Source organism: Pteropus medius, unplaced genomic scaffold (genome assembly GCF_902729225.1).
Source record: "Pteropus medius unplaced genomic scaffold, Ma_sr-lr_union100, whole genome shotgun sequence".
Taxonomy (NCBI): Eukaryota; Metazoa; Chordata; class Mammalia; order Chiroptera; family Pteropodidae; genus Pteropus; species Pteropus medius.
In genome coordinates, this window is record NW_024349802.1 from 8,994,585 (window position 1) to 9,008,822 (window position 14,238).

General features: G+C 40.1%; 1 protein-coding gene across 44 annotated transcripts in view; it reads right to left on the bottom strand.

The window, feature by feature from the left end:
• The window catches only part of KLHL3 (kelch like family member 3), a 235,899-nt gene that overhangs the window by 109,154 nt on the left and 112,507 nt on the right, over positions 1 to 14,238 (bottom strand). For 2 of the 44 annotated variants that reach the window (XR_005647248.1, XM_039836111.1), the window contains exon 1: positions 1,652 to 2,701. The exons of 40 other annotated variants lie outside the window; for them this stretch is intronic. Coding sequence is in view for 2 of the 4 variants with exons in the window: in XM_039836111.1 (XP_039692045.1) it covers positions 1,652 to 1,707 (56 nt within the window). In the remaining 2 variants the exon portion in view is untranslated. Of the gene's footprint in view, positions 1 to 1,651; positions 2,706 to 14,238 lie in introns of those variants that run through there. 2 more of the 44 variants (XM_039836153.1, XM_039836148.1) reach the window with 2 other exon arrangements.

Below are 14,238 nucleotides of genomic sequence, written 5' to 3' on the forward strand. Positions count from 1 at the left end.
TTAAAGACATCAGCCATCCCAGCTCTGAGGCCCAGAGTGATGAAGAACAAGACACAGCTTCTTGAGGGCAAGGACTCATTACATTTCTGAACATAGTACTGGGAACACATTAGGTGCCCCCAAAATGCTTGAGAAGCAGTACTGTGATCTGTTGCTGCTAGTCTCGCATGGACCTTTCAGCCCCATTATACCATGGGTCAAGAAAATAAGCCTGGTCCAGAATCTCTAAACCTCCATTCACAACACCCCTGCCCTTCTGCTAGCTACCAAACCAAAAGGAGATGAGGACAGTACCCACCTCTGCCCCAAGCCTAGGAAACAAGCTACATGGAGTCCAAATACCAAGCTCCAAAGAGCATCCTGGGAGAGGCTACCCCAGCAACACACTCAGTCTAAAAAGTCCCAGATGCTGCCTGTGGGAGTCACATCAAGAAACACAGTCCCTGAGGCCTGTTCAGACAAGAGGACATCCAACAATCATACCAGTGCTAATGGAGCTTAGAGATGTTTAATGACATCATTCTGTACCACGAGATGCAAGAGTTGGGACAATCTGTGCAAAGAAAAGTGTTTATCGAGGTATTCTTCAGACAATGTCGATTTAGTTAAATCTGTTACCATTTAACCAGCCAGTTACCATCTGCATCAAACCGGCAACTCAGAGCAGCAGCCAGACTCCCCTCAGCAGTGCATTTCCATGGTCTGACCTGCTGTCTTCTCACCTCAAAGAAAATGGCAAGCCTTGTTCTCTACCAGCCACAGATCCACAGAATAAAGAGGCTGGCACAACACAAGATGTTTTAGCGCATAGTGGAATGACCCACCCTTGTGGTGCACTAAGCACCTTTACAATGAAAGAATCAGATCCTCCGATAACAGTTTAAAATTTATATGCATGTGCCTGCCAGGAAACAAACCCTTGATAGTCAGATCCAGCTCGACAGAAGTACTTAAATTCCCTTCTGCTGAATCCTATTTCATAAGAAACCCCTGATGGAAGGAGCAAGAGCTCCTGTTAAGCACACACCTTCCAGTATCATTTATAAACTTTTCAATGCAAATGAAAGTCAGTTCAGAGCAAATGTCATCTGAGAGGTTTCTCTCCATCTTACTTGAACTTGTGCATGTATACAGGCACACACGCACACATACGCACTTTTAGGAAAGACATCAGCATGACATGGTTGCTGAAGATTTGAGCACTTCAGTGTGAAAATGCAACCATTCTATGCCATACCAGTCCTGCTATGACATCAAAAAAAAAAAAAAAAAACCCATCAAAGAAAAAACACCCCGGGAAAGTAGCCAGGAAAGGGAAAACGCCTCCTTGAAGCTGCCTGAGAAAGGCAATCCTGATTCAGTTCGTGCTGAAACTATTCCCCAAACACCAGCCAGTCCCTTCTTTCAGGGTGCTACGCTGCCCAGAAAACCCAGACCTGCAGTTGCAGAAGCTAGACCCCTGGAGAAAGGGGCTTCCCTGCTCTACTCTGCCGCCCGCTGGGATCCATCAGTGACCAGGTCTTCAGACTCTGCCTAGCCAACACAAACACAAAAGCTGGTGGCTGCCCTGCGAGCACACATTCACTAACACACGTACACACACACACACGACACAACACACACACGACACAACACACACATACATACATACCTTTCACCCTCCATTGTGCGAGGCCCAGCGGGGGTGGCAGCTGCTGAACTGTGCATGCACCCAGAGATCCTAGCTCTGTTCTCAGTTCTCGCAGCCAACCAGCAGGAGATCTGATCAGCAACAGTGATTCAGCATGGCTGCAAATGAAGCCTCCTCCCTCTCGATCCTCCTTCCTCTGACTTACTAGCGGCAGCTTCTACCGCAGAAGCAGCAGCAGCAGAAAATGTCTTACCCAGAGCTCCCTGCAGCCCTTTCAGCTGCTAAAAGCAGCAACCCACTTGCTCCCCCCTCCCCCGCAGGCTTTCTGCTCCTCCGTCTCCTAGGAACAGCACAGCTCCAGCAACCCGAGTGCGGTGCCACCTTTCCAGCTGCCTCCACATCTGCCCAGGGATCCCCAGTCCAGGTGACTAGCCCACCCCAGGGGCTCCCACCTCCTCTGCCTAAACTGCAAAGGCTCAGGCAGTTCTTCACTAGCCCAAGAAATACTGGCCCCTATCTCCTCCCCTGCCCCAAAGGCTATGAGTCAGTCAGCCTGGCCAGATTGCTGGAATGAGGAGGCCCCTCTGCGGCTTGCAGAGGAGTTAATCCACCTGGGGAAATTGACTTGTAGGTCACAGCTCACGTTCCAATTCCTCCTCCCAAAATCTACAGTAGCTCTGAGAGTCTGATAGATAGAGAGTACTTAGAGGGAAAAGCCTGATAGAACTGTGAAGAATGCAGAAAGAAATTAGAAAAAGATAACTGGTAGAAATAGGTGAAACTGAAACGAACCCTATTTTACTGCACCAGGCCAAAGACGATTGCAGCAGAGCCATCGCAATGATAACGGCATACATTTAGTTCCCTCGGCCATATTGAAAGACAACAAATCTCATAGCACGAACCTGAAATTTGACTTAAGCTGTGGCACTAACTAGTAAGCCTCCCACTGATTCCCAATCTCCAGCCAAAGATCTTTTGCACCCTGTAATCTCCAGCTGCTGAGACTCAATTTAGACTAACTTAAGTCTAAAACATAATCTGGGGAAGGCAGGAGGCCAGTCTGGGTCTCCTAACCACAGCCAAGAGGCTTAGAGGTAATTGAGGCAATCAGCCACTGATGACTGATTACACACACACACACACACACACACACACAAGCAGTTTAGAGGCTTCCCTGATGCCTCAGAAAATCATAGCATCTCTATTCTGGGACCCTCCATGTCATGCCTGTGCTTATCAGGATCCATACTATCACTAGTTACCTGAATGACTTTCAGCAAGTCTTTTCCTCACTCTGGACCTCAATTTCTCATTTATAAGACAGGATCAGACCAGACAATCTCTAGAGTCCCTTTCAGCTCTAAAATAATTCTAAAAATGTCTTAAATGTTCCATTTTTTTTTCATTAGTCCATAAGACTGTTTAAAAGAATATTTTTACTGGACTCTAATTTTTTTGTAAGAGGCTTCAGGGAAGATAACATGACATATGAAAGTACAAGAGATGCTCAGTAAATCATATTATTAATTTTGACCTATTAAGTTTCTTCACCACCACAAAGCCCTGAAATCAAGGGGGGAAGGAAGGACACCGAGGTTAATAGAAACTAAGAGTAACTTAAACATACAGACTGCTGAACTCAAACTAGCTAGGGTGTTATTCTCAGATTAACTCCCAACACCTCAGTGTCCTCTTAGATGAGGCCAGTGCCCAAATTCCCTCTTTCTCAAGTGAGAAGAGGCCTGGGTGATTTTATTTACACCCCACAGCCCTATATCACCACTTCTTCCTTTCATAACAATACTCTCCTCGTTATCTTCGCCCTCTTTGTCCCTTCCTCCTCTAATCAGCCCTGTGGCTCTACTCCAGATATTTCCTCTTGAGGTGAATCACAGGGACCAGGAGAAGCTGAACATCACAAATAAGGAAACTGAATCCCAGAATCATGCCAGAGTGCAGACATCCACCAGGAAGACAACTGGGTGATTCATAAAAGCGACATAAGAATAAGATGAGTCTCTTTTTCACAATTTCATACCCTCATTCACAACTTCACCATACAGGAAAGGGGGAGAAATGTTACATCTAACAACCCAGAGAAAAAGGGGGGCAAAGGCCAGGAAAGGAAATACTTAAAGAGCTGAGCATATTCAGGTTTCAATATGCAACTACTGAGTCCGTTTAAAATTTTACAGAATGTCCTTTGCAACCTGCTTTTCCTCTGCTAACCATCACTACAATGTATGTGTTGAAACCATACTACCACCACCTGCACACTTTATTCACCACTCATTCTATCCACAAGAGGTACAAAGAACAGAGACAACTCAGAGAAGGTCACCAAGAAAAGGCCATACAGTAAAACCAGGGCCAGAGCTGAGCCAAGAATGAGTTTCCAGATTCCTGGCATAAAGTTCCCACCCTAATCTTCTCTAGTTTCAGAGCTACAGTTTACATGTTCTACCTTATTAACCAAATGTTCTCTGGGTCACATCTTGAACCTGTTTGCTTTAAGCTAACCTTCCTGAATGGACTTCAGATTAAGAAGAGTTGCTATTGGATTCTTGCAACAGAGGGAAGTCAAAGGAATCAAAGTAGTATCTGCTTGGAGGAGGAGGTCCCATCCTTGGAATGCCTAGCAATAGTATTTTACCCTACCTTCCTATCCTTCCTCCTCAAGGCTCCTCTCACAGCTTACCAATAGTACTTAGTGGCCCCATCTCTCCATCCCAAAGCAATTTACCCAGCCATCTACATCGACTTTGTTCAGAATCCTCCAGCTCTATGTGGCTCAAGAAGATGTTAACTTTATTGTTGTTTTTTAAATATCTTTGGTCTAAAGTTCTCTTCTCCCCATTCCATCTCTCTACAAGTAGCCAGTATAGCACAGCTTATCTGGAGACAGTGAGGACAATTACTCTTCCTTCTAAGTATCTTTTTTCTTTTTTTATTGCTTTTATCCTCCTTCTCCAAGACTTCAATTCCTCATATTTGCGGCACCCTAATACAGTACAGTTGTCCCACACCTAGCTGTTCAGCGGAACCATCTGCCTAGCTGATAAATATTATAAGCATCAGGGGATCAAAAGGCACAAGAAACTCTTTAGGGTTATGAAAATGTTTTGTATCTTGACTGTGGTGATACACAATTGCATACAACTACTACATTTCATCAAACCAGACACTTAAAATAGTTGAATTTTATTTTATGTAAATTATACCTCAATAAATCTGGAAAAACAAACACACTACAGGGCCAACTTCCACCTCACACCTACAGAGTTAGGGCCCTAGGAGCAAGAATTTTAATAAACTTCACAGATGACTCTAATGTACAGCCAAATGCAAAGACCACTTAGAACGATGAAAAGATCTCACACCATTAGAATCAGACAGACCAGGGTCCAAACGTATTTACCAGAAAGACGACTAGGCAAGTTACTTTACAAGTCTCAGTTTTCTCATCTTTAAAAAGGAAATAATAGTCCCACTTCCTAGGGTTGTTAGGTTTCAATATGAAAGTATATAAAGCACTTAGCAGAGACTCTGACCTGTAATAAGCACTCGGTAACCATTAGCAGCTATTATTTGCATTGCCTATGCCCATGCTACCAAACTATAGCTGTGTGAGTCTTTGGTTCTGAGGCCAAGAAGAAAGCCACCCGGGGTACCCTGTGACTGGAAGCACAGCCCCGGGGCTCTCCTGGAGCCATTTCCACTTCTCCTGTGGTCACCATTATCAATAGGTCACCCAGGACAATAAGCAAAACCAGAGCTAAATTAATGCCCACCCACATCTGTATCACCAAAACTTCCCCTCAGATAATGGAGCACTTGATGAGTAGACTCTCCTTATAGCTGCTTCGAGCGCCCCCAGCCCAGGAAGCCAGGCAAAAATTGAAAGTGAACTTGAGGCCCTAAAAAGTCAAAAGGTAAATAGAACAGCACTTTATCCAGAGTAATGCTTGGCTTCCTTCAGGACTCCTTCTCTGCTGGTGGAAGGACCCATGTCCTCAGTACATTTAAGAGAATAATCACTCATGGCATTTGTGTTGTGCTTTAAAGCTTACAAAGCTTCACATCCCTCATCTTTAAGATAACACCTCCTGAATAGTAGTAACTGCTCCCATCCCTTGTCTATGGTACTCTGAGCCAGACTCTGTGCTCAAGACTTTACTCCTATTTAATCCTCAAAAAAACCCTGTGAGAAGGAATTATTATTCCTGTTTCAAATGCGTGGTATATACAAATGCCCCAAATTTTAATGTATTGATTTTGTATTGTACAACTTCTTTATAACAGTTGTACAACACAGTGAATTTATAACAGCGAATTTCTTTATAACAGTTTCTTGGTGAAGCCTTTAGGGTCTATATATAATATGTCATCTGCAAATAATGACAGTTTTAATTCTTCCTTTCCAATTTGGATGCCTTTTATTTGTTTTTCTTGCCTAACTGCTCTGGCTAGGACTTCCACTGTTATGTTGAATGAAAGTGGCAAGAGTGGGCATCCTTGTCTTGTTCCCGATCTTAGAGGAAAGGCTCTCTTTCAGCCTCTCACCACTGAATATGATGTTAGCTCTGGACTTGACATGTATGAATTTTATTATGTTGAAGTACATTTCCTCTATATCCACTTTCAGAGTTTTTATTATAAAAACTGTTGATATGTTGAATTTTGAATTCAATTACAAATGTCAAATGCTTTTTGTGTATCTATTAAGATGATCCTATCCCTTTTATCCTTCATTTTGTTAATGTGCAAATGTTGAACCATCCTTGCATCCCAAAGATAAATACCACTTGAACGTGGTGAATGATCCTTTTAATATGCTGCAGAATTTGGTTTGCTAGTATTTAGTCAAGAATTCTAGCATCTATGTTTATCGGGGATACTGGCCTATAATTTTCTTTTCTTGTAGTACCCTGGTTTGGTTTTGGTATCAGGGTAATACTGGCCTCATAAAATGAGTTTGGAAGAGTTCCCTTTTCTGTTAGAATTAATCAAATTGAGTTGCAGGGTACAAAATCAATATGCAAAAATCTGTTGTGTTCCTATACACCAATAACAAACTATCAAAAAGAGAAATAAAGAAAACTATCTTATTTACAATTGCATTAAAAAATTAAATACCTAGGAACAAATTTAACCATGGAGATGAAAGACCTGTATATCGAAAACTATAAGACATTAGTGAAAAAAACTGAAGAAACAAATAAAAGGAAAAATATTCCATGCTCCCAGATTGGAAGAATCAACCTGGTTAAAATATCCATACTACTCAAAACAATCTATAGATTGAATGCAATCACTATCAAAATTTCAATGGAATTTTTCACAGGTACAAAACAATCTTAAAATTTGTATGGACTTACCAAAAAAACCTCATATAGCCAAGATAATCTTGAGAAAGAGCAAAGCTGGAAGCATCATGCTCCCTGATTTCAAACTATATTATAAAGCTACAGTAATCAAAACAGTGTGGCTTGGGCATAAAAACAGACACATAAATCAATGGAATAGAATAGAGTCCAGAAATAAACCCACACATCTATGTTCAGTTAATTTACAACAAAGGAGCCAAGAATATACAACAGAGAAAGGATAGTCTCTTCAATAAATGGTACAGTCACATGCAAAAGAATGAAACTAGACCGCTATTTTACTCCATGCCCAAAATCACCTCAAAATGGATTAAAGACTTGAACGTAAGACCTAAAACCACAAAACGCCTAAAAAACAAAACAAAACAAAACAAACATAAGCTGTAAGTTCCTTGACATAGGTGTTGGCAATGATTTTTTAAATGTGACACCAAAAGCAAAGCAACAAAAGCAAAAATAAATAAGTGGGACTACATCATACCAAAAGCTTCTGCACAGTAAAGGAAACCAACAAAATAAAAAGGCAACCAACTGAATGGAAGAAAAATATCTGCAAATCATATATTTGATAAGGGGCTATTATCCAAAATACATAAAGGACTCACACAACTCAACAGCAAGAATACTAAAAATGCAATTAAAAAATGAGCGAAAGACCAAAATAGACATTTTTCCAAAGAAGATATTCAAATAGCCAACAAGTACATGAAAAGATGCTCAACATCATTAATCACCAGGGAAATGCAAATCAATGAAATATCACCTCATACCTGTTAGAATGGTTATTATCAAAAAGACAAGAAATAATAAGTGTTAGCAAGGATGTGGTCTGTTGGTGGGAATGTAAACTGGTGCAGCCACCATGGAAACAGTATGAAGGTTTCTCAAAAAATTAAAAATAGATCCAGCAATTCTACTTCTGGGTATCTACCCAAAGAAAATGAAAACACTAACTTGAAAAGATATATGTAGCCCCATGTTCACTGCAGCATTATTTACAATAGCCAAGATATGGAAACAACTTAAAGTGTCCATCAGTGGATGAATGGATTAGAAATTGAGATACACACACACTCTCTCTCACTCACTCTCTCTCTCTCTCACACATGTGTACGTATAGCAATGGAATATTATTCAGCCATTAAAAAGAATGAAATTCTGCCATTTGCAACAACATGAATGGACTTTTGAAGGTAGTATGCTAAGTGAAATCGGTCAAAGACAAATACTATATAACCTCTCTTATATGTGGAGTCTAGAAAATAAAACTTTTTAAAATTTTATAAAAACACAAGCTCACAGATACAGAGAACAGATTGGTAGTTGCCAGAGACAGGAGGTGGGGCAGGGAGAAATAGGTAAAGGGGGTCAAAAGGTTAAAAGAAATCATTTTCAAAAGTAACCTAATAAATATAAGTTCTATTAGAACAAAAATGAATAAATGTGAGGAAACTGAAGTTCTGAGAGTTAAATGACGTGGCCACAGTCCCACAGGTTTCAACCTACGTCTGCCCAACCACAGAGCCCATTATTATCTACTATGCACCACAGACACTACCCCTCTCTTACTACCTCCATTGTAGAGATGAGTCAGTGAGGCTATGAGAAAGAAATCAAGTGACTCGATATCACCCAGTGAAGTTGAGGGCTGATTGGGGTATGGAACCAGATCCTCAGATGCCTGGTCTAATGCCTTTCAATCTCACCTGAATATGAGAAAGAACAGCATTTGAACTCTTGGATATTAATACAAGTCGGCATCCACAGCTTCCAAACACTACTATAAAGTCCTTTCCCCTGGACTCCTCTGGTCCCTTAGCTTACCAACCAGGCCTAGCCAAAGACTGCTCTTGGGGAAAGCTAGATGCACACCACTGAACACCAAGTGAGTCAAAGAAAAGCCAAACCAACTATAGCAACAAGCAGGGTGCTTCACACAAGCCAGTACATTGCAAACACTATCTTTCAAAGTCTTCCTAAGAATTCTTTCCTCTCTTGAATCTTCAACCTACTACTGGTGCCCTCTGCTGGTAAATCTGTATATCTCTTCATAACCAAAGCAAAACCTAATTATTACACCAATGACGCTGGGGGGAAGGGAGAGGGTCAGGGGTGATGAGCTTCCTTCACAGAATATTCTATTCAAGAATAAACCTTAATTCCTACTTCAAACTTTTTCATAGATACTTTAAGTTGAACGCATTGGTCCTCTATCTGCTTCCCCCGTCTCACCTTTGTGGTCCTTTCCTTTCTGGGTACAAAGAAAACAAGGTTGTTTTTACATGAAAAGGTAAAAAACAGATGGAACAGAGCCCCAATGTCAAGAACACAATGATGTGTGTGTGGGTGCGGTCAGGCCTGCACATCTAGGAGGTCCTGAGAATTGAGACAGGAACATGCTTAATGTAAAAACCATAAGCGAGTATGCTCAAACACTCTGGTCTCTCCCCACCTTAATATAACTGCAGGGTTATAAGTCAGTCTCTGAATATCATACTGTCTGTGCAATGGGCTGTACCAGGAAACTACAACATACATCCTACATGAATAAGATGTCAAAAGACTTACGAACTAGTTGGAGAAGCTGCACAGTGACACATATAAATAGTAAAAAAGAGAAACAAGAGAAGGGCAGAAAAGGTACCACAGAAACTCAGTGGAGGAAGAGACAACTTCCAGTTTGGAGAAAGAGGGAGCAATACAAGGAATAAAAATGAAGTTGCAAACTTGGTAAATAATTCTGCGGAGCTTTAAAAAGGGTATTCACAATTATAGTCACAGCTAGGTAATTTCAATTTCTCATGACTTCATTTAAAATATTAAAAAATAATTTAAAAGTCTCAATTGTTTAATCCTATTACTTTAATATACTTACATATTATATTACAACATTTTATTACATATTTTTATAAATTGTATTGTGCTAGAATATACGAAAAATTTACCATTTTAACCATTTTTCAGTGCACACTGAAGTGGTATTAGTACATTCACAATGTTGTGCACCATCACCAACATCCATCTCCAGAACTTTTTCAGCATTCTCAAAGAAACTCTGCATCCATTAAACAGTAACTTTCTATTCTCCCTTCCTCCAAGCCCCTGATAACCTCTAATTCTACTTTTTCCATGAATTTGCCTATTCTAGGTAACAAGTACAATACAGTATTTGCCCTTTTGTGTCTGGCTTATTTCACTTAGCATGTTTTCAAAGTTCATTCACGTTGTAGAATATATCAGAATTTCATTCCTTTTTATGGTTGAATAATACTCCATTTTATGTATATAGCACACTTGTTAATCCATTCATCTGTTGATGAACACTGGGTTTTTCACATTTCATCTTTTCACAGAGCTCAATTTAGTAAACATTTTCCTAACGTTTGACATTTAATTTCCAATCTCTTTTTGTTATAATGATTGTCTTTATGCAAAAACTGTTTTCCTTTCATTAAATTGTTTTCTTAGGTTAAATCCCCTTCTCAGTCATCATTTTCCCAACCTGACAGAGAAGTTACTGTCTGCAGTTTCAGTAATTAAAGTACAAAAGTGTGATTAAAATCAATTGGCGACTACAAAAAAATAGTTCCACCAATTGAAAATAAAAGCTTTCAAGTTCATTGATATTAGGATCCAGAGATTTGAGGGGAACTGGCTGTGACTCTGATGTCAGGAATAAAGTAGAATTCATAAGAGTTATGTCAAAGGAGCATTTCTGCCACAATCTCCCTTCTGTGACCCAAGTCTCATCTTCTCTGTTCCAAAATCTTATTACACGATCAGGACAAAATAACTTCTCAGGGGAGTAATATGAAGTAGTTAAATCACACACCAGCTTGCTACACGTTTCATTGCAGAGAGTTTACAAGCAAACAAAATATGATCTTCTAATATATGGACATACCTACACCATTTATAAGATGAAGCAATTATATTTCCTTTCTCCCTAAGGAATTATTTATGATGTCTATATCAACAATTGCCTTCGCTTAGATCATTTTAAAGACCTATACAAGGCAGTCCTTTTCATAAACTTGTTTACGAAGAATTTACATGATGGCAGTGTATCTCCCATGCTCAAAACTGCTAGAAGCTGTAATAATGAAAAGACCAAAAGAGCTTTTGGAGAAAGGAAAGGAATTAACAAAGCAGAAACTGCTCAGAAGAACTCTCCAACAGACTGACCTATGTAATAGTTTTTCCAAAATTGCACCTTGTACCCACAACCTGTTTTCCACTTGACTCGCTGACACTAAAAAGAAAAATGTTAGCTGTATCAGGGGTTCCCAAGACCAACCCCACATTCAGAGATTAGCCATAACTCTCAGAACTCAGCACTGCTTAAGTGTTGTATTCATAGCTAACATTTGTTACAGCCTCGAAGTAAGGATACAGTCTGATCATACGGGGAAAAGACACAAGCAGTCTAGAAGAATGTATGCACAGTCCTCTTTAAGGCTCTCTCCCTACCATGAGAGGTCACACAAAATACACTCATGTGATGTTTCTGCCCAAGGACTCAGTACTCAAGTTTTATAGGTACCCACCACCTACCACATATTATAATTCCAGACTCCCAGGAGTCATATTGCTTGCACAGTCTAGAGACAGTGGACCACCCTTATCAGTTAGGAAACAGTAGAAACATTCCTTAAATCCAACTGCCCAGACAAGGCAGGCAGGACCCTCTAAAAGTAACATATCACCAATTAAAGATTCATTTCAGCCAAAAAAGAATGATCTCTCTCAAAAAATATATATGCCTATAGTACAATTAAAGAGATTGTGGGTCTTTTAAAGCTTAATCCAAGTTGTTTTGCTTTCCTCATAAATCCTCATTGAAAGCAACTATATATACCAAAAAAAGAAAAACTTTTGTCCTAGGAGAGGGAAAATCAGAATCTTTTAAAATTCAAGGCAAATCATGACATGCCTCTGCTCAAAACTCTAAAATGGTTCACCATTCGTGCAGTAAAAGCAAAAATCCTTACAACAGCTTACAAATCCCTATACAGTCTGGCCCCTCTCTGACCTGAAGAGTAGCTACTCCTTTGCTTCTCTTCCTTCTTTCAGTTCTAGCCACCTTGAGTAACTTGCTTTTCCTCAAAAAGGCCAGGCAAAATCCTGCCTCAGGGCTTTTGCTTTTCCTAATCTTCTACCTGGAATGCTCTTCCCCTAAATATCTGCATCGCCCACTCCCACATTTCCTTTGTCTTTGTTCAGCTTTCACTTTCTCAGAGAAATCTACCCAACCACCCTATTTTAAACTGCACTATCTTCACAAACATTTTGCCTTGCAGCACTCCCACCCCTTACCTAATTCTTCCATACCACTCATCATCTTCTAACATCTATTATTATTGTCTCTCCCCACTAAAATATAAGCTCTGTTGAGGGTAGGGATTTTTGTCTCATTCACTGCTCTATTTCCAGCGGAATCATTGAGTAGAATAGCCACAAGTTTAACCTGACATAGGAAAACAGGGAGACACTGAATTTCAAACAACGAGGGAAAACTTATGACAGGTTAGGAGAGTAATCTAGTGCAAACAGCTAGGTCTTCTCGAAGTTCCGCGGTGCCTGGGAGATCAAGAAAAAAAATGTGAAAAGGGATTAAAATTTTTTCACTGAAGACATGAACACAGATGGCACATTCAAACAAGGTTTCTGAATAGTCTTAATAAAAGGAACTATTTACAAAGGTGTGGTCACAGTTAAGGAAACTCAACAAGGTTTGGAGAACCATCTTGGGGCTAGCAACAGGGTGCCTGAAGTAGCAATAGGAGAGAGTGGTTACCAGAAGCCAGAAAAGACCTAGAGCCCTGAGAGAGAGACAGTGGAGCAGAGCTGTGGCCACTGACAACCAGTTTGCTGAATATGTGTATTTGGAGGATATAAGGAACAAATATCTTGACCTCATCAATCTCTCCAGATCTCCTGTCAGTTTCTCTCATTGTCCAAACCCAAAATGAAGCCAGAAAAAGAGTATACAGTTCTTTAAGAATACATCTCCCAAGAACACAGAACAAGGAAGAGAAAGATGGAGAATGGCTCAGGAAGAGTAAAAAGAAAACTCAGCTCAGTAACCATTCTGTAAAGCTATCTCGAAAGGTACAATGCTTAGATGTGCTCAACTTACTGTGTCCAAACCTTCCAAATCTTTTCCCATTTCCAGGGGCATCGCCACCACCATTCTCCTGCTCACACAGTAATTCTGATTCATCTATTCCCTCTTCCTTATTCCCCACACATCCAATCATTTGCCAATTATATACTTTCACAACTTCCCTCAAATTCCCTTTCATTTTATTTCCAGCACCACCTTTATTCTTGCTCTCATTTTCTCTGGTTAATATCAGTTGTCTTAGCAACCTTCCATCTGAAACATCACTCAAATGTCATCTATTTTACAGAATGCTCCTGAATTAATCTTTCTAATTACAGTCTCACTACCACTATTGTTGCTCAAAACCTTTAGTGATTTTCACTGCCTGCCAGATAAAGTCCAAACTCCTTAGCGTACTACTCAATGACCTCACTCAGTATGTAGTTTCAACTTATCCCAATTTATTTCCTACAACTCTCCTTTATCCTTAGTACAAATTAACCACTTGTATTTCAAAGCAAATAAAAGTTAGTGAAGAGTATGACCACTGGAATCAATCAGTCTTGATTCAACTCCCAGATAAATCACTTTACCAGCTGGGTGGCCTTGGGAAAGTTAATTCACCTTTCTGAGGGAAGCTTCTGCTACCTTATCTATGAAGCAAGGGGTTACTGAATAGACCAATTAGAATATTTGTAAATATACTTAACAGTGTTGAGCAGGAATATTTCTCTGTATATACTCCATGTCTCTGCCTGTTTGTCCCTCTACCTGAAATTACTTCTGTCCCTACCTTCTCTATGTGGCCAATTTTTGAGGTCAAATCATATATCCTCCACAGTTTTTTTTTCTTTCTATGTGAAAGTCACCTCTCCTCTACACCCACATTATTTATATCTTCCTTATAAGAAATAAACACTTACAGATAGCTAACATGGTTGATCTCTTTCCTACTAGCATTGAATTAGCAGAGGTTTGGGGGGTCCCCAAACCCAACAAGTCAAGGGCAAAACCTAGGTTAAAAACCAAATCTGTTATTAAAAGTGCTCTATGGACCACATATGCTTATATTATTACTCTTTTCAAGACAGTTACTCGTTCATCTCATCAAC